Source organism: Hevea brasiliensis, chromosome 2 (assembly GCF_030052815.1).
Source record: "Hevea brasiliensis isolate MT/VB/25A 57/8 chromosome 2, ASM3005281v1, whole genome shotgun sequence".
Taxonomy (NCBI): domain Eukaryota; kingdom Viridiplantae; phylum Streptophyta; class Magnoliopsida; order Malpighiales; family Euphorbiaceae; genus Hevea; species Hevea brasiliensis.
The window spans coordinates 101,399,399-101,419,419 of NC_079494.1; the positions used below are offsets into that span (position 1 = coordinate 101,399,399).

The 20,021-nt window shown below is 28.1% G+C and overlaps 2 protein-coding genes across 7 annotated transcripts; one reads left to right on the forward strand and one right to left on the reverse strand.

Moving 5' to 3' along the window:
* Positions 1-1,781: 1,781 nt before the first annotated feature.
* LOC110648637 (AP-3 complex subunit delta) lies at positions 1,782-5,276 on the reverse strand. Its single transcript, XM_021802928.2, has 2 exons — positions 2,544-5,276; positions 1,782-2,429 (listed from the first exon to the last, which is right to left on the reverse strand). The coding sequence occupies exons 1-2, from the start codon at positions 5,053-5,055 to the stop codon at positions 2,194-2,196; spliced, it is 2,748 nt and encodes a 915-aa protein (XP_021658620.2). The 5' UTR covers positions 5,056-5,276; the 3' UTR covers positions 1,782-2,193.
* A 9,692-nt stretch (positions 5,277-14,968) lies between these two features.
* Positions 14,969-19,877, forward strand: LOC110648636 (protein ABCI7, chloroplastic). Of its 6 annotated transcripts, none has more exons than XM_021802926.2 (5): positions 14,969-15,125; positions 15,353-15,501; positions 16,475-17,633; positions 18,449-18,708; positions 19,264-19,877. In XM_021802926.2, the coding sequence occupies exons 3-5, from the start codon at positions 16,752-16,754 to the stop codon at positions 19,598-19,600; spliced, it is 1,479 nt and encodes a 492-aa protein (XP_021658618.2). In that variant the 5' UTR covers positions 14,969-15,125; positions 15,353-15,501; positions 16,475-16,751; the 3' UTR covers positions 19,601-19,877. The 6 variants fall into 6 exon arrangements, with proteins under 6 accessions (XP_021658618.2, XP_057992535.1, XP_057992539.1 ...); XM_058136552.1 differs by having other exon boundaries at positions 15,353-15,433; XM_058136556.1 differs by having other exon boundaries at positions 14,983-15,125; positions 15,326-15,501.
* The last annotated feature ends 144 nt before the right edge of the window (positions 19,878-20,021 follow it).

A 20,021-nucleotide genomic window follows, 5' to 3' on the forward strand; every position in this document is an offset into this window, starting at 1 on the left:
CAGGTTTGCAAGTGAAAAAAATATAAAATTACTATTTTATCTCTTATTCTCTTCCTTTAATTTCAGTGTTCACTCCCAAACAGATATCTTTCGCCTATTATTTAATTTAGTTTAATAATTAATAAGTTTACTTAATATAGTAAAATTTAAATATAAATAACAAATGAAAAATTCAAATTTCACTATAATTAGTAAGTTTCATTAATAATAAATGGAAAATTCAAATTAATGTTACAAATAACTATAACAAATAAAAATTTATGAAAAATAAAATAATTTTATTGATTAATATTCATCTATTAATTTAAAAGAAAAAAGATAAAAGGGGGGGAAAAAAGAAAAATAAGTAAAATAATAATTTTATATTCTTTTACCTATAAAATCTGCTTAGGAATGAACATCCACCGCAAATTACCATTGTTTCCATAACCAGCGTTGTGGGGCCAAAATCGCATTCAATTCCTTCATCATGAGAAAGGAGGAAATAGGATTGGCAGTTAAATCTAACATCCCCCAAAACCATCTGAAAATAAATAAATAAAAAGAAGAAAATTTTAATTTTTATTAAATTATTAATACTACCATTTTATTGATAAGAAGAAAATTTTAATTTTTATTAAATTATTAATAGTACCATTTTATCGATTCTTACTCCGAGATAGGAGTATATGCATATGACAATTTAAAGACAACTTTAAGTCTTTCTATTTCTTGAAAAAGTTCACTTACCAAGAAATAAATTTTCCTTATAAAAGTAAGTAAATCATTTTCTAAAAAAATAAAAAAAAAATATTTTCTTAACTTTTCAAATTGTTAAGATAAAATGTTGATAAAATAGGATAGATTTTCAAATTTGAAAGTCTCTAGCCAAGTTACCCCAACCAAAACAGTCATTAGATTTTTACTATTTATTTTCTGTATTATGATTACTATATTGGAATATTAAAAATAAAACTTTAAATTCTAAGGCAAAATTAGACAAGGTAAAACCCAAATTATCAAAATGTACAAGTAATTCATTTTTTTTTCTTTTTTAGATTAATATGCGTAATCACAGCATATGATAAAGCATCTCTAGCCGTGCCACGAGCTGATTCCAATCCAGTTTTGGATAGAAACTATCGACTCAATCATCAACCTAATTTTATTATAATTTTGAGTAACAAACCAGCTTAAAAAATCTTATTAGCATGAGATGTGCTATTTCCAGGCTCCATGAACATAGAATGATGGAGAGAGAGAGAGGATAATAGAGATTCCTACATGCAAGAAGAGTGAGGACAAAAGAATAAAGAGACAGGCACGATAGAAATTTCTCCAAGGATATTTTCAATTGACAAAAACAATCTGAGAATATAGAGTATGAAACAGAACAGTGTTTGAAACAACATTATGCTTGTCACGTGACGCAGGACAAAATATGGTATAATCAGATACTAGGTTCAGGGAGGAGGTTATACTTCACATATTACATCCAAATATCAAAGAGCTGGATCAGAGACCCACTATTTAAATTCAATTTAAAAGTGTAACTCATTCAGGAATGGATCATTACTCCAATGCGCCTTTCAAAAATTGGGGCAGGTGTTCCCTTGCACAATGATAAACACGTATGGCAAAACAAAAACATCACATGATCCAATCAAAATGTGTATGGATCAAATAAAAAAAAAAACTATTGAAAGATAAATCTTAATAACAACAATAACCAAATGATTGCTTTGAGGTATTTTCCTCATCTAAAAGACATAAGAATTGAAATTGAAGCAAGATATATCTCATAATGGTAATCAAAAGACTTGAATATCAGTTTCGTCATCATTCAGCATCACAGTACAACCAGATTTGTAAATCTCTTTCATTTCAAATTTCAAAAAAAGTGAGAATTCAACTAGCTACAGGAATTGAATGTCACTATTTTTCCTTTTTTTTCGCCTTTTCTTCTTTGCAATTGTCAATCTCAACAACTACATTTCATTAACTAGATCTTTTTCACAATGCGAAACATGTAAAACAAATCCCAGAGTTAAAATTGTTAAGACAAAAATGCAAAATGAAACCAAAAATTAATGTACCAAATCTACAAAAAATAAAATAAAATAAAACCACTAACCTTAGCAGTCCAGATGGTAGAATACAGGGATGAAATTAACCAACTTCTTGGCACAGGACCATTGATGCATAATTTCAATGTTATAGAAGGAAATCAGGAATTACTGGTGTTTGTGCAGCCACATTTAAGGGCCCTTCAGCTCTTTGTTTTGTTTTATGCCTACCATGGCGATGTCTACTCTTCTGCTTTTCTTTTTCCCCATCTCCAATTTCATCAGAATTCTTTTTCTCTGGACTTTTCCTGCTTTTCTCTTTGCCATGGCTCCGGTGTTTGCTTCTTCGTGAACTTGGATTTCCAAGATCAGGCTTTTCTACACCTAAAATTTCTCTCGATTCAGGAAGATCAACATTCAGTTTCTCCTTCCCTTTTCTTTTACTAGATGATTTATCAGATATAATGCTTTGTGACGAAGCAGTTTTGGCTACATTACCTAAAAGAATATCTCGAACAGCATCAGAAAGCAAATCATCTCTTGTATCTGATTTCTTGGCAATGAATGGTACTACATCTCCTTCATCCAACTTCACCACCACAGGTCTAGGCTTTGCATGGTTTGACCTTCTCTTTGGGAGAAGTGATTTGTCAGCAAGCTTAACTAGATCTTGAGCATCATCATTGGTGTTATCACTGGATTTAGGGTCATTCGCAGGCGGATAATCATTTGCTAAAGTTTCATTCTTCTCTGACGGTAGGTAGTACAACCCATGTCTCTTACGGTGTTCTGCAAGCAAAGAAGTGGACTCACTTGATGGTTCTGACTCTTCTTTGCTTTGGGGGATAGAGACAGAAGCACCAACACTCTCCCCAAAAGGACTTCCCATGGAAAATGAAATTGATGAAGGTAACTGTACATTTCCACAAATTGCGTCCAAGTCAGCAAGACTCTCCTTAAGCATTAATCCATCAGGAATAGGAACTTTCTCTTGAGCATTTACTGAGACTGGCCCAAGCTCCTCGGTGAAGGCATCATGCACCATGTCAATAATTTTGGATGCTCTCTCGGAAACAAAACCATTGGATATTTCTTGCTTTATCAGGTCAACAAATCCAAGCACATTCTTAGATCGCTCCTGTACTTCAACATCAGGGCTTCCTGATAGTGGGCCCAAGGCCAGTTCAATTAAGTTTAACAGGTTAACAATAGATTCATGTGTGAAACCTTTCTCCAGAAGAGCAGATACATCCCCTTCATTTATAATAGAAAGATCTTCATATGATTTATTTGAATCCCTTGGATTGAACCCTTCATCCTGTTCTTGACGGGCAGGTGCTTTGCCTGCTACTAAAGCAGAACTTCCTGAGCATTCACCTTGAGATTTTAAACCCAGCATCTCTGATGCCATATCATCAGCAATATTTTCCCTTTGTAAGAGGTATGAATGTAAACAAAATATTAAGATTTTAAAAGCAGACTGAATGTAAACAGTTCTGATTGATGGAGGCAAGAGGCTAGTACGAGGTTGTAGCAGTGCTTCCACAAGTTCAACTGGTTTCCTTGAAAATTCCACATACTCCCCACACACCCAAGCAGCAGCAGATAAGATCCTGTGCAAGAAAGAATTCCCAAGTAATGCAGGATCAATCAGCAGATCACGACCAACACGAACAAGCTCCGGTCTAACATCCTTAACCCTCATACCTATATCAATAAGCTGATTCTCAATTTCTTCCCCCTTTTGGCAATGTGGAATCCTAGACATTTCCCCAAGCAGTGATACATACCAATCAAAGTCTACTATAATCTCATATACGTTCTGGCAACACTTTGATAAAATTGAACCAAGAATCTCATTGCAGAACTCAGGATCAGATTTGAGTGAATAATTAACCAAAACCCTGCAAATTTCCACCACATTACTCTCAGACACCATTGCCACAACAAGACGCAAAGACTCAAGTTTTACATTAGGATCATCATCACTCAGAGACTTAATTACAACCTCTTTATTCTCCAACACTGCCCACAGATGATTTGGTGCTATAATTGACAGCGCATGCAATCCAAGATACTTAAGGTTTGGATCATCATCCACCAAAAAGTCGCGAATTTTTGCAACAGAAAGCTTTACTGCAGATTCATAGTCAGTAAAACTAGTCACCACAGTCCTGATACACTCAAACATCAATGATTTCGCCCCAGTTCTCCTCATATGCTCACAAATTGGTTCAACAACCCTTTTAGCCAACCTAGGCTCCAAAGGAGCCAACTTAGCAAAAATCTTTAACACTTTAATCAACACCCAATTGTTCCTTGAATCAACTAAAATCCTATAAAACTCGGGTGCTAAGGGAAGATAGGATCTGGGATCTTTGGAAGCAAGCTCACAGAACACTCCAACAACTGCAGACACAATCTGCGGATCAGTACCATCTAAACACTCGACCAGTCTCTTAAAACACACCCTAACCGCATCTGGGTATTTCCCAAAAACCCTCAAAACCACGCCTATAGCTTTCTTTCTAACAAAAACCTTAGAACTCGACAATAAAGTGAAAACCTCAGGAGTAAGATCCCTGCATAAATCAGCAGTACCAATTCTGGATAGGCAATCAAGAGCTAAACTCACCTCGAACTCATTATTACTCTTGAGATCTTTCCGCAACTGGTTAGTGATCAACAAAATAACAGATGTGGATTCGTTAAAGGACATAGATATCGCAAGGTAACCAACCTTCTTGTGGGAGAAATTGGGAGAGGATATGCATTCAATAGCATGAAAAGCCGCCCATGACATGTCAATAAAATAGATGGAATTGAGATAAGTAAGTTTCTGAAGTGCTATAGATTTGGTGTGCAAGTCGGTCGATTTGATCTCGCGCCGGATTTCTTCGACCACTTTGGAAATGAAAGCGGACTCTCCAGCCTGCTGGTGGCGGAGGCCCTTGATTATATCGTCCAATGTGCGTTGAAAAAGAGTGTCCATGAGCGAAGGGGATGCCATTAGACAAAAAGAGGGAATTGGGATATTGGTTTAAGGATTGAATGGATACATAATTAAGAAGAAGGGATCTGCAGAGAAAAGATTGGGTATGGTAATGGGCATGGATCGGAGGATTTGGGGGTTCGTGGAGGTAACTGTTGGTTTTACGGAAGCGTGTCGAAGGTGGAAGCTTTGATGTGGGCTGCTGCGATTTTACATGGCTCTGTGCACAGCCGATCTCTCCTGCCGAATTGAAAAGTTATATAAAAATATAAATAAAACAATTAATATTATAAGATGCCAATCTTATTAAAATAAATATCATATATTATTTTATATTCTCTTTATTTTTTGATAATTTATTATTATAAATATGAATACAATATGATTATCTTCAATTAATATTCTAATTATTATATTATAATAAGATTCTTAATATCATGTAACAAGATTACACATCTTAAATATTTGTTCAATTTATAAATTAATAATTTAATAAAATTAAAAAAATTAATAATAAAAATAAAACTAAATAAATGAATATAAATTTTATTGTAATTTAATAAAAGAATATGAAAAATAATACATTATTACACTTAATAGTTTATATATAGTATTTTTATTCTTAACATACATGATACATTATTTTACTTGTTATATAAATTTATAATTTGAATTTTTATATAATTTTTTTTAATTTTTCACATATAACATATATTATTATAATATATTATTTTTAATACTCAATTAAATAAAATCATTCATTGTCATAATATCAAATTAATATGACTATGTTTTACTGTCAATTAAAATTAATTAAAAAAATTGTAAGAAAATAAAAATAATAAGTATTACTTTAGTCCATTAGAATATTATAAATAAAACACATAAAATAAAAATTTTAATATATACTACTTTAATTAATTAAAATATTTTAAATAAAATATCCTAAATATGATACCAGAATTCGAATATTTTGATTTTATAATTAAAATTTATTAAATAGTTTTAATTTTAAATTTTTTAATAAAGTTATTTTGATCCATTTAGAATAAAGATTGTAAGCTAATAGTGAAAGAATTTTAGAATTAATAATTTTTAATTCTTATTTTATTTAAAATATATTAATTTTTAATAGTTAATTAAATTTAATCATTCGTTATAATACAAATTAATTATATTTTTTCTGTCTATCTGATTATTCCCTAGTCTTCTCACTTATATATACATATATGATAAATTATAGTTTATAAAATATAATAGATATAAATTATAAAATTATAATTTATATGATAGACTATTTTGAAGTAGGTACAAAATTGACATTTCTTAATTATTTTATAAACATTAAATTAATAATTTATAATGCACACAATTTTTTATTTAGTTTTTAAAATATTAAATTAGAAATTATAATAAGAATTTTTATATAAATGAAATTACTATTTATATAGTATCAAAATTTTAATTTTATATTAACTATATAATATTAAAAAAATTGAATTCATTTGCGAATTTATTTTGTTGCATAAACTAAACTCTCAATGCTGAGTTTATGCTTAATAATATTAGTAATAATTTAGAGGCTGCTAAAAGTAATTAACGATAAATTTGTATAAATCTAGGACAATTTTTAAGTTATATTATTAACAATAAATTCATTTATTTATTGCTAAAGAAACTATGCCTATTCTTTTTACATAAAAATTACATTAATACATTAATAGTTTACCAAATTACATAAAAATTACTTTTATAAATACATTAATAGTTTACCAAATTAAAATGGAATTAAAATTGATAATTTTGAAATTAGATTTTTTAACTAAATTTCAATTTACTTGATTTGTAATTAAAAATTGAATTGCTTTAATTTTAAGAAAACTCATCAAACTTTCTATTTTATATTAGTGATCATCATTGAAACTTATAAGATATTATATGCAAAATATGAATTTAAAAGGATAAAGATATTGAAGAATCAAAATTAAAATAGAAGATTATTTCTATGTGTGCATTATTTTTAAATTACTAATAAGATATCTTATATATAATTATATTAAATATCAAAAACCCAACAAAAGGGAAAAAATTAATCATATAAAAATTTTGTAATTGATTTCCTATGGCTTTCCTGAATCTTATGATGAGAAAAAAATTGAAAGGAGTTCTCAAACTTACCGAATTTGTTTGCGTGTCAAAAAATATATATTTTATTTTATATTATACTTTTCTTTACCTTATAATATCAACCTTAAATCTAAATTAATTTATATTAATATTCCTAAACTTAAGATTTTAGCTCTTGTAACTTTTTGAATTGAATTAAATATTTCTTTTTTACTGATTTTATAGTTAATTAATTTTTTAAAATTTTTTAATATTATAAATAATATAAAGAGAATCCTATTCATTTTAAAAGTAATTTTAGTTTTCAATAACCAATTAAATCTAATTATTTATTACTATAATTAATTTTAAATTATATAGCTAATTAAATTTAATTTTTAAATATTATAACTCTATAATATTATGAGTATTTTGAGAAATCCTAATGTTTCTCTTCTCACATTTATATATTATATGTAATTATTAAAATACATTTGCTATATTATATAGATATATAAATAAATTTTATAAAAATTAATTACTATGAAAAATTTTAAAAAGAAAAAAGCTAGACATTTAATGATCATAGGGTAAATTAAACTGATGGTACTCCAACTTTATGGTATGTAACAGTAAAGTACTCAAACTTTAAATTGTAACAGAAAGCCCTCCCAATATCAAAAAATGTAATAGTAAATATTATGTAATCTCCTCAGCCAATTCACCAGTTATATAATGACATGGCATGCCAACGTGGAAGCATTGTTTCTCACCCTTTAATATGTTCTCTCTTCTAATATGGCAATCGAATTAAAGAAACATGATCTCTCTCCTGCATGAAAACACATGCTCTGCCCTTTCTCCATCAATATCACCCTGTTCTCCAACAAATTTTGATTTCATTCGACTAATTTAAGGTTTTGATTTCATTTGGACTTTCATATGATTTCGTTTGGGTAAACATTGCTATCTAGATTGAAAATGGTTTGCTCCATATAAAGTGATTTTGCCCTCAATCTCAATCGAAGCTGTGTCCCTATCCATTTTTATTTTACAACAATAAATAGTGAAAAAGAAGGTTGTTGTGGTTTAGGGAAAAATCTTTCATAGCTTTTCTCCTTCTTCTTTTGTTCTACCTCTTTTTCTGCTTCCCTTTCTCTCTCCATTCCGTTGATTCAATTTAACAACCCAACAATCACAACAATTACTGCATTTGCTTGTCTTGAGAATTTTGGGTCAGCCTATTCAAAAAAATTACAATAATTTCTCCTCTACATAATACAACCCACAAAAGATTTTAAATTTCATCTTTCATTTTCAAGAAAAAAATTTAAAAACAAAAAATAAATATCCATACAAAATGTAAGTTAATTTCCACTTACCCCATACTTTGGATAGCCATCGAACCTCCTTCCAAGTGTTCATTAGTACAAGAAGTTGTCAGTGTTGCTTCTTCATCGCATCGGCACAAAGGAATGCTATTTGGTGAAAACCTTCTACCGTTAAAAAGTGACATCTCCTGCTCCTTCGCTTTGAAAATTGTTTGACCTTTCTTCTTCGATGGTAACCTTCATTTTCTAGCAAATTCAGTCTCTCATTGCTGTGAGATCTAGCTGCAACAAATTCTTTTGAGATCTTTCTTTTTCGACGAGCTTATGGAGAAAGGGAGATATACACGGCTAAAGAGCATTTCTAGAGAAAGAGAGAGAAATGAGTATTTTGTTAGAAAGAGCCAAAGAGGTCTTTAAGGAAGATTTCATGTTGGATGAGAGAGATGCACATGAAGAGAGAAGGAACCTCCCATATTGCCAAGCCATGTCAACACAATATCGGAGAACCGACTGGAATAAGTAGGTGTTTACTGTTACATTCTTTGATATAGAGAGAGGGGGGGGGGGGGGGTGGTTGTGTTTCTTTGATATTAGGAGGAGGGGGAGCTCTATTACAATTTAAAGTTTGAGTATCTTACTATTACATAACATAAAATTAGGGTACCATCAATGTAATTTACCCATGATCCATTGTGTTTTCAATATGTTGGATCATTGAAACTATCAGTTTAAAATTTCAAATTTTACAAGAATTTAATTTAATTATTTTTTAATTTTTTCATATATAATTTATTTTAAAAGAATTAATTTAATTTGTATAAACGTATCAAATTATATGTTTGATTTATTTTTTATTCTTTTTTTTAATAAAAATTAAAAATTAATATAAAACATAAATGTAGGAATTGATTTATGCTGAAATTAAGATTTCAATGTTATCGGCTACTAAATTATTAAGATACACAAACTCAATGAAAAGTGGTGTACTTAGATTTCAAAAATTATTACTATTTATTATTCATTCCTAAGAAATTTAGATATTATAAGCAAAAATATTTGTGAGATATATATATATATATATAATTAATTAATGATAAAAATAAAATAATTAATAGATAAAAATTTTTTATTTCTCTTTTTTACAAAGGTAGACTTTTTCATTTATCTCAAATTGTAATCCACTTAATATTTAAAAGTAATTAATTTATTAATTTTCTAATATGCTGATATTTAATGTATTTTTTTATTAACAAATATATCGATAATCAATTATAGTTAGAAAAATTAATATGTGTCGTCAAGTACTAGTGGAATGTATATTAAAAATATAATAATAAGCAAAATATATTACATTTATATAATAAAATCCCGTTTATTAATGAAATTTGGAAGCTAAAAATTACTTTTTGAAAAAACAATTTGAAGAAAAATTTATCTAATAATTTTAAAGTTCGTAAAATTAAAATATATTGAATTTAACTTTTAAATTAATTTAATATCCTCTAACTAATTAACATATTTAAAAATGTATTTTTTTTTAATAATAACTTCTTTAATAGCAATACTAGCATATATGTATTTTTTTTTTAGCGATAAATAATATTATAAAAACATGAACCATGAATTTGAATTTTTGATAAATAAATATATTTGCCAATTCTTTATATAATTATAAATAGTACGTATATCATTTTATACAAAATAAATTAGCATATCTCCAAATGGTCAAATTACTAGTAGAGACAAATATATCATCTGTGCCATAACAAAATATCAAAATATTATAACATATTCATTGAAATGAAATAATAATTTTAAATTAAACATTTGTATCAAGAGTTTGATTTAATTTTAATCCTTAGACAGAACTAAAACTGAAATGGCATTGCCCTATTCAATGTGCATTGCTTCCCCACACCACTTTCTCCTTGATAGAGCCTATCATTTATTTTGTGCATTTCACTTTAGAGCCCATCATTTATTTTGTAATAAAGTGATACTCTGAAATTTCACTATGTTAACGAACTAAAACATTCCACCTTCCTCCATCAATTGCATGCTAACGTGGATTAAAAAAATATTTGTTAAATAACAAACCCATCTTTCTTAGTTTTATGCTCCTTTATGGAACAACTTGCTTCAATCCTTTATAAATTATTGCTTACAAGATGCCAATACAAACATTTTCTTCGGTGGTGATGATCAAATGGGTAGAAAATGAATAGAATTTTTCAATGACACTTTGTTCAACAACTTAATCCAATCATTCTTAAACTTTCTTTATCTTCCATTGCATAATCATTTTTGTTTTTTGCTTGCATCTGCTACATGGTAATTACTTAGTTGTTCAAGAACAAAGACAAGAGAAATAATATATAAATGAGACCTGGCATGCGTAGAAAATTTGTCTGATCTTCTGATCCTTGTTATCTTTACATTCTTGCTACTTCTCTCTTCCTCTTCGTTGCTACCTTCAACTTCTCTGTCCATTGACGACAGAAAGATGTAGCTAGCCCCAACAACCTTTCTTTTACCCATGACTGCCCCCCTTCCTCAATGCAAGGAATCCAAAAGTCTTCTATCCTTTTAACCCTCTCTTGCTAAGAACCATGGTACTAAGCTAACCTCTTTCAAGGCTACAAATCCTGCGAAAGTCATGGAAATCTTAAGGGATATCATGTTACAAAGGTCACCTTCGGAAATCAATTATAAATCATTTTGTATTTGTTAAATATTAATTTTTTTAATTACATCAGCATAGTCAAATGACATTAATCGAAAAGTCATGGTTTGCCGATTGTATGAAACCTTATGTACCATTTTGTCACAAAGAATGAACTTCAGACCTTAAAATGAAATTAAGTGAAACTATATATTATTTTTTTTCTATAATTTTGCCTAAATTTTATTCTTGAGTTTTGTGTTATGATTTATATCTCTTTGTTATTCATATAGATTTTGCTGTGAAAATTAGAATGTGTGAAATTGAGGTTCAAAACTATTGATAACGACAGAAGAAGTTTTTTGCCCTAGAATTTGCTCTTAAAATATATGTTCTTTTTATGTAAACTAGTTTTTGAAGTACGTGCATTGCATGTGCATCAAATTAAAGAAATAATATATAATATTAGAGTATTTATAGTTCATTATTAATAAATATTATATATAATACATATTTAATTATATATAAACATGTAATTATATTAAAATTATATAATATATCTAAAAATATAAACAAATATATGTATAAAATTAATTTTTATAATTTTCAATTCAATTATTAATAAAAAATAAAATTATATTAAAACTATAAAATAAGTTCAAATCGATATGATTTAATTTTTATAATATCAATTTTTTAATTATAGTTCTTATTAATTTATTCAATTTTTTAAAATGTCGATTTTTATCAACTTTGCACACCCTACCTTCAACAGTAAAAAAAAACTTCGTAATTTTTAGTAAATAGTAATAAATAAAATAATTATCTTTTTTTAGTGAAATTATAAAATAATTATCATAATACAGATATATAGGAAAATAAATTAATTGAATTTAGGTGTAATTATCATTAACTGTTTTGTTAGTATTAATTTATTATAAAAATCAAATAAAATTCTTTTTCTTTAAATTTTACTTTGGTTATTTCTTAAACTTATTGCTTTATTAATTATTTTTTATAATTCATAATCTTAAAAAAAAATTAAAAGATTTAGTTTTATTTATTCGTAATTTTATTATTATTAATTTAATTTAAATTATTATAAAATATTCAATTTAATTTATTATTTTATTATATTTTGTTACTTTTAAAAATTTTTATGATATTTAATTGTAACATTACTGATAATGTAAATTTTTTATTTAATAAATTACAAAAAGATTAATGACTATGTAAAATAAAATAAAACTTTTAATCATAATGCACTTATATTTTAATACGATCTCAATACATAATTTATTATATCAAAATAAATATACAATTTACTATATTATAAAATTTTAATTTTAAATATATTAAATAAAGTTAAAATTTTATTAATATTATAATAAGATTATAAAAAAATTAAAAACAATATTTTTTTATTCACATAATGTTATTAATTTATCGTTTTTAAAGTAGAACCATAACTTTAATTTTTTTTTTTCCTTTTATCATAATTATTTATAGTATTTTTTTTATCTTATTATTTTTGTTTTTCTTTATTATTTTCATTGTAACATTTCATTTTCATTTTTTTTATTAAACTTTATGATATTATAAATAATCTAAAAGTTCAGGATATATTTATCCATTTACAAGTTTACACTTTATTTGTACTCTTATATTTATAGATTATAGGTAGTTTATTATTATTATTATTATTATTATTATTATTATTATTATTATTATTATTATTATTATTATTATTATTATTATTATTATTATTATTATTATTATTATATTAATTGATTCTTTTTTTATGTTTGGAAAGATAAATTTATGATTTTAATTTTTTTTATAGAATTTTATTTTAGATTATAATAGGAAGTATAAGTAAGATTAAAAATTTTAAATTTATTAAATTTTAAAATTAATTTAAATAATAGATAAATAATATAATTATAAATAATATAAAAAATAATGATATTTTTGCCTACTCAAATCAAAAATTCACCTTTCGTTAGTACATTTATATATACTAGTCTTCTAAGTATGTGTATTGCACATGCATTAAATAAAAAAAATATAATATAATATTACACTATGTATGCAATTCATTATTTAAATATACTAGATATATGATCTATTAAGTTATATATAAATAAATAATTAATTATGTTAAAATTATGTAATATATCTAAAAAATTATGAAATAAACATGTATAAAGTTAATTTTAGTTTTAGTTCTTTTATTTGATAGAATTTGGTACAGTTGACAAAATATGATTCCAAATACAATTATTGATAAAAACCATAATTTTGTCAAAACAATAAAATATCAATTTTTTGAAGTCAATTCTTATTGATTTAGTTTAGAATAATAAATACTGTGTACAACTCTGCCCTCAATGCTAAAAAAAAATAAAGATATAAAAAATATAATAATTGTAATAATATATTATATTTTAAAAAAAATTTTGTGCAAAATATAAAGTAAAATTTGAAAATTGCAATCATTTATAAATTAAATATTTTGATAAATTAATTTTAATTTAGGTGTAGGAATTAGATTTTTGTATAATATATAGGAAAATAAGAAAATAAAATTATAAAAGGAATAAAATTTGTGAAAAGTACTATTCCTATGTTTTTTTTTATAATTTCATTAGAATTTTATTTTTTTAGTAATTAATTTATACTAATTAATATCTTTTATAAATAATATAAAATTATAAAAATATTTTAATAGGTTTATAATATTTATATGGTGAGAAAATTTTAGACTTATAAAAGATATTGAATATATATAAAACATAATTTTATTAAAATTCTATAAATATTTAATTTATATTAATTAATATTTTTTATAAATAATATAAAATTATGAGAATAGTTTAATTTGTTCACAATTGTAATAATATAATATATTTTAATTTTTTTATGAAAATATAAAATAAAAATTAAAAATTGTAATTATTTAAATATTAAATATTTTAATAAATTTAATTTTGAATTAGTTGTAGGAATTGTATTTAGATATTAAGAAAATAAAATTATAAAAAGCTCAGAATTATGAAGAAAATATTATTCTATAATTTTTTATAATTTCATTAAAATTTTATTTTATTTTATTTTTTGGGTATTATTAAAATTTTATTTTTTAATATATAATTTTATGAATTAATATCTTTTATAAATAATATAAATTTATAAAGGATTTTAATAGATTTACAATATCTAGTTTGCAAAAAAATTTTGAAACCTATAAAATGTCCTATATATATATAAAATATAATTTTATTAAAATTCTATTTTTTAATATTTAATTTATATTAATTAATATTTATTATAAATAAAATATTATAAAATTATCAGAATATATTAGTCCACTTAAAAATTCACTTTCTCATTTATATATTTATATTTATTATAGATTATAAATAAATACTTTAAAAATTTTATATTTGAAAGAGTACTTATTTTAGAATGCTCCATATATATATATATATATATATATATATATATATATATATATATATATATATATATATTTATTTATTATCCTGATATATTTTAGTTTTTTCTGCCCTGTAATTTATCATAAGACATAAAATAAAAACTGGTTACCTGGATTTCCGGTTTAATATTTTTTAAAATTCTTACACTCCTAACGGCTCCTATTGAAGCTTTTAACATCCAAGGGCTAATATCCTATGCAGGCGTTCTTTTTTTTTTTTTTTTTTTTTTTGTTTTTTTGATAGTAGGAAACATTATCTGCAACCAGCAAGGCTGCCGCAGCCAAAGATGTAGTTGGTGTTTTTTGACCTCTTAATATATGATTGATTTTTATTTTATTTTATTTATTATTATTTTTTGTTTTTTCTTTCAATCTCAATCTCAACTTCTCATGAAGAGAACAAAAAGGCCATCCTCTCTCTCCCATAAGTTGACTATATTCTGGGGTAACTACAAACTCCAGTTGAAAGCAATTTCTTTCTGCAGTTTAGGTGTGTACTCAAACCCACATTTTTTTCATCTATTTGAGCTGAATTTTGTGAGACTTGAAGATATGCTGGGGTTTTCATTTATGTATATTTTGCAATTTTTTTAGAGATATGGAGTATATAATCTAATTTCACATCTGTTATATGAAAATCCCAATTTCCTTCTAACCCTAATTCTCTTGCTTTTTCCAAATCAAGTGAAGATTGAAGCATCTCTCTGGACTTTGCAGGGAATTGACAGATTGAAGGAAGCTTCTACGGCTTTAAAGTTTCATTCTTGGGCAACCTTCTGCTACCTCAAGCACCCGCAGGTCAGTCTTAAGCTACCTCTCCGGTAGCTGCAATTACTTGATCACCTTTGAAGGAACGTTATATTCAGGTGCTCTTTTGTTTGTTTGTGATTTCCCAGCCCCTCTTTGATTTTGATTATAATTAAATGTAGACTATGTGTGGCCTTGTTTGATTTTATTATACATGTTTTGATGATAATACATAATTCGTGATTATTTGAGATTATGCATGATTTTAATGGTACATTGGAGTTTGGATTTATTAAACTTGTCTTATACAATTTCAAAGCTCATTTTAGTTCAAATTTTTTATGAGATGGAGTTTTATACATGTAACGGATCCAAATTTGGTACTGAATCACAATTTGGGAGAGAGGGTTTGCCATAATGTTTCATAATTAGAAAGCCAACATTGGAATCAAATTCCAGGCAAATCTGCTGGTGCACATTTTTACTATGCTTTTCTTGTCAAATGTAAGATGTGGGTCTGAGAGTGGGAGAGTTGTTAAGCATGACAACTATTTCAATTATAATGTCTCAATCGCACCAAGGACCCCAAATTTTTTGGGATAAAGGCTTAGTTGAGTTGAGTTGAGTTGAGTATTATTTTATATCAATATTAGTGTTCTGAATCATTTCGTTTACAAAGTTAACAACCATTTGTGAAAAAGGGGCAAATTATTATTATTATTATTATTATTATTATTATTAGTTTTTCCTTTTTTAAAATAAAATTCATATTTGTGACTTACTGTTGAGCCGGACTGGTGGAACCATGAGTCAGTCATCATATGGGTTTGGTTCTTGGTCCAGTGTTAAAAGCATTGTTATTTTCCTTCAACAATTGCCCTTTGGGTATTTTATCTTGGAAGTACAAATTCTGCTTGAGGATTAACACAGTTTTAAGTCTTTATTGGCCCCTATTAGTGTGCTTCTAACTCTTTGGGAAAGCACTTGGCCTTTAAAATTTCATGTCCCAAAAGGACTTCACTCTTGACCGTCCTTGGCCTCAGTAAATAGGATGAGATTAATCCATGGTTCTGAAATTTTGGAATTCTGCAGGTCTATTTTGATCGCTTTTGGCCCCTTGTCAATTAGTAAAACTGCTGAAATGACACCAGACAGCCCCAGTGATAAGAATTGATCATTGATTGTTTAAGACTTTAAGCGCTCTTCAAAGTGTATATGTGTTGAGTAGTTGTGGCAATAGAGACCACAAGCCCAGAGCAACAGAGGAAGAACCCTAACCTAAAAAGCCATTCAGAGGAGTGATTTGCTGTTACAACTTCATAACTAATTTCAATATCTTTCTCTATTACCTTAAGCTGCAATAACATCCATGTCTGCCTCAGTTTTTGCACCCCAAATTCACACATCCACTACAATAACATCCAGACTCAAACCTAAACCAAAACACAGAATCAAAACTAGCGTTTCACTCATCAGAACTCCAGTAATACAAGCCAGTTTCTCTGACCCCTTCGTTCTCCAACTTGCTGAGACCTTTGAAGATTCCCTCTCTCCCTCTCCCTCGCCCTGTCTCCAGAAACTCAGGGACTCTTCCGCTGAATCCCTTCTCTCCATCCCTTGGCCCTCTCGCAAAGATGAGCCTTTTCGGTTCACAGACACTTCATTTATCAAGCAATCTCAAATCCATCCAATCTCTAAGCCACCATCCTCATACCACCTAACAAACATTTCAAACGATAGCCACTTACCCAATATTGTTATTGTTGATGGGTTTATCTTAAATTCTTTGTCAAATTCTTCAAATTTGCCACATGGGGTTTATGTAGGTAGCTTGTTAAATGACCCTAAAGATAAAATCGCCCAAACGTTAACCAAATTTTCTGATGATTTCCAATGGGGTGATTTGTTTTGGTCCATTAATGGATTAGGGGCACCCGATGTGGCCGTGGTTTATGTTCCTGCAGGGGTTAGAGTAGAGAATCCAATCCATTTGAGTTATGTTTCAGTTGAGGGAGGGGAGGAGGGATCTAACAAGTTGCCAGTTTCAAATCCAAGGGTCCTTGTGGTGGTGGAGGAAGGAGGAGAGGTTGGGATAATTGAGGAGTTTACAAATGTAGGGAGCAATGATAAATGTTATTGGGCAAATTCTGTCTTGGAAGTGATGATTGAAGAAGGAGCAAAGGTCAGGCATTCCTATATACAGAGCCAATCCTTAAATTCTGCCCATATCAAGTGGACTTCGGTTCAACAGGTGAGACCTTGTTGTTTCCGTTGCTTATCTTTTTATGTTTTCACTTTTTTCTTAAGTTGCTAAATTTAATTTGTAGAAATCATACTCTTGATGTGGACTTGGCGTCTAACAAAGCTGAATAGTGAAAAGAATCCATATAGTTGACCTAACTAGTTTGGGATTAAGGCTTAGTTGTCGTTGTTCTATACTCTTTATGTTCAGTTTGGAGGAGATTGTTATATTGAGTTCAATGCATGTGTTCATTGTTCAGTTTGTAATATAAAATTCCTGTATTTCTGCTCAGTCTTATACTTGCATATGCTGACTTGTAAAAGAAATTCACATTGAACACCAAGTAATGCATTGATGTCAATACCCATGTAAATCTCATAATTGGGAATTATTAGATGTGATGCATAACTGCGGTTAGAACTCTGGCTGTTTGAACTATTTCTTGAAGTGTGAGATACTATGTTGATAGATGGTCTGCACACTTGAGTAAATTGGCCATTTTTATGTATTTTGCAGAGTAAAATTGATTGATTGTGCTATTAAAGTATTAAATAAGAATTTACATCTATCCCTAGATTCTGAATCTAGAATATAGCACTAGATAAAGTAAAAGTTTGCATAGGATTTATGAATATTATTTTTCTTTGTTTCAGAGAAATAATTTCCGTTTCTTCTTTCTTTTCAATTTTTTGTTTATATATGCTGTAGCATAGTTTCAGGAAGATGAATTTCTTTAAAACAAAGGTTTCTATTTCTTTCATTTTTTTCCTTTTATCATTGTTAAAAGAGATGATGAGAGTTTGATTAAAGTTTATCATTTGCAGAAATCTACTAGCACCTATGAGCTTGTTGAGGTAAGCACTGGCGGAAAATTGAGCAGGCACAATCTCCATCTTCAGCAGCTGGGCCCAGATACATCAACAGAGTTATCAACATTTCATTTGTCTCTCGGTGGGCAAACACAAGACCTGCATAGTAGGCTTGTCTTGGATCATCCTCGGGCTTACTCGAGACAACTTCACAAGTGCATTGTTGCTCATTCACAAGGACAAGCTGTCTTTGATGGGAATGTAAAGGTCAACAGGTAGTGTTGTCACCAATTATTTTATGGCCTTCATCTGTCCTGTTAACATTATCTTTGCATTACTTGATTACTGATCCATGTTATTCCATTGCATTGGGATTCTAAGATACATATATTAATTTACGTAATAGTTGCAAGTACTGTGATGTCATTTCTATTTAGGTCAAATGGTTGTATCTGAAACATTGTCTGCTTCATGGGATTAAACTTAATCTAATCTAAATGGAACGTCAATTCAAACTCAGTATTTGGTGGCTTTTCTTTTTCTTTTCACTGAAGTTCATGCTATAGCCTTGTCCGACTGCTAATTATTTGAAATGTAAATTGTTATAATAATTTTTTATACAATTAATTCTCTTCTTTTGGGTAAATCTTATATACAAATGGAGAAAGTAAGAAAGATACTTGCTCAAACCATCCACCAGGTACACATTATGTCCTGCCTTGGCAAGGAATTGTTGCAGTGACAACTGCTTGCACGGTTCAAAGGGTATCATTTTGATGATCAATCCTGAATGCGTTATTATCTTACTGACCTATGCTTCTTTTCTGCAGATATGCACAACAGACAGATGCTGGACAATTAACAAGGAGCCTCCTTCTAGAACCACGTGCAACTGTAAATGTCAAACCCAATTTGCAAATTATAGCAGATGATGTAAAGTGCTCCCATGGAGCTGCAATAAGTGATCTAGAAGAAAGTCAGCTCTTCTACTTTCAAGCACGCGGTATTGATTTAGAGATGGCTAGAAAAGCTCTGGTATTTTCCTTTGGAGCTGAAGTGATTGAAAGATGTCCTTATTCTTTTGTTAGAAAACAAGTTGAGAATCATGTAAAAGAATTGCTGAGTTCTACTAGTCAAGGATCCTCAAATGCAGCTGGCAGTGGATGATCTGTGCGCTTGTGCACAAGATAGAAAGGATAAGCATTGTTTAACAGGGAAAGAAAGTTGCTGTCATCTAATGTTGGAAAATTTTGTGTTTGCATCGAGTAGCTCTTAATGTTTTATTTGGTTTTCTGATTCATGCTAGCTAGAGGTGGAAAGCTAAAGTGTTCCACTACCATCAAGTGGTGTAGATGATATTTTCTTTCACCTTATTGTATAATTGCTATGAACCTTGTGAACAGAACAAGAAAATAAAGCAGTGTACTCTATTTTTTCCTCCAAAGTTTTGCAGTCAGCTAGTTGGTGAAGTTTCCATTCATACTGAGAACTCTCCCTCCATTGTATTCTGATATGCTTTTTGGTCTTAAAGCAAACGGGATTGAGACCAGAATTCTTAAGATGATATTAGAATCTCGCCCATTAATGT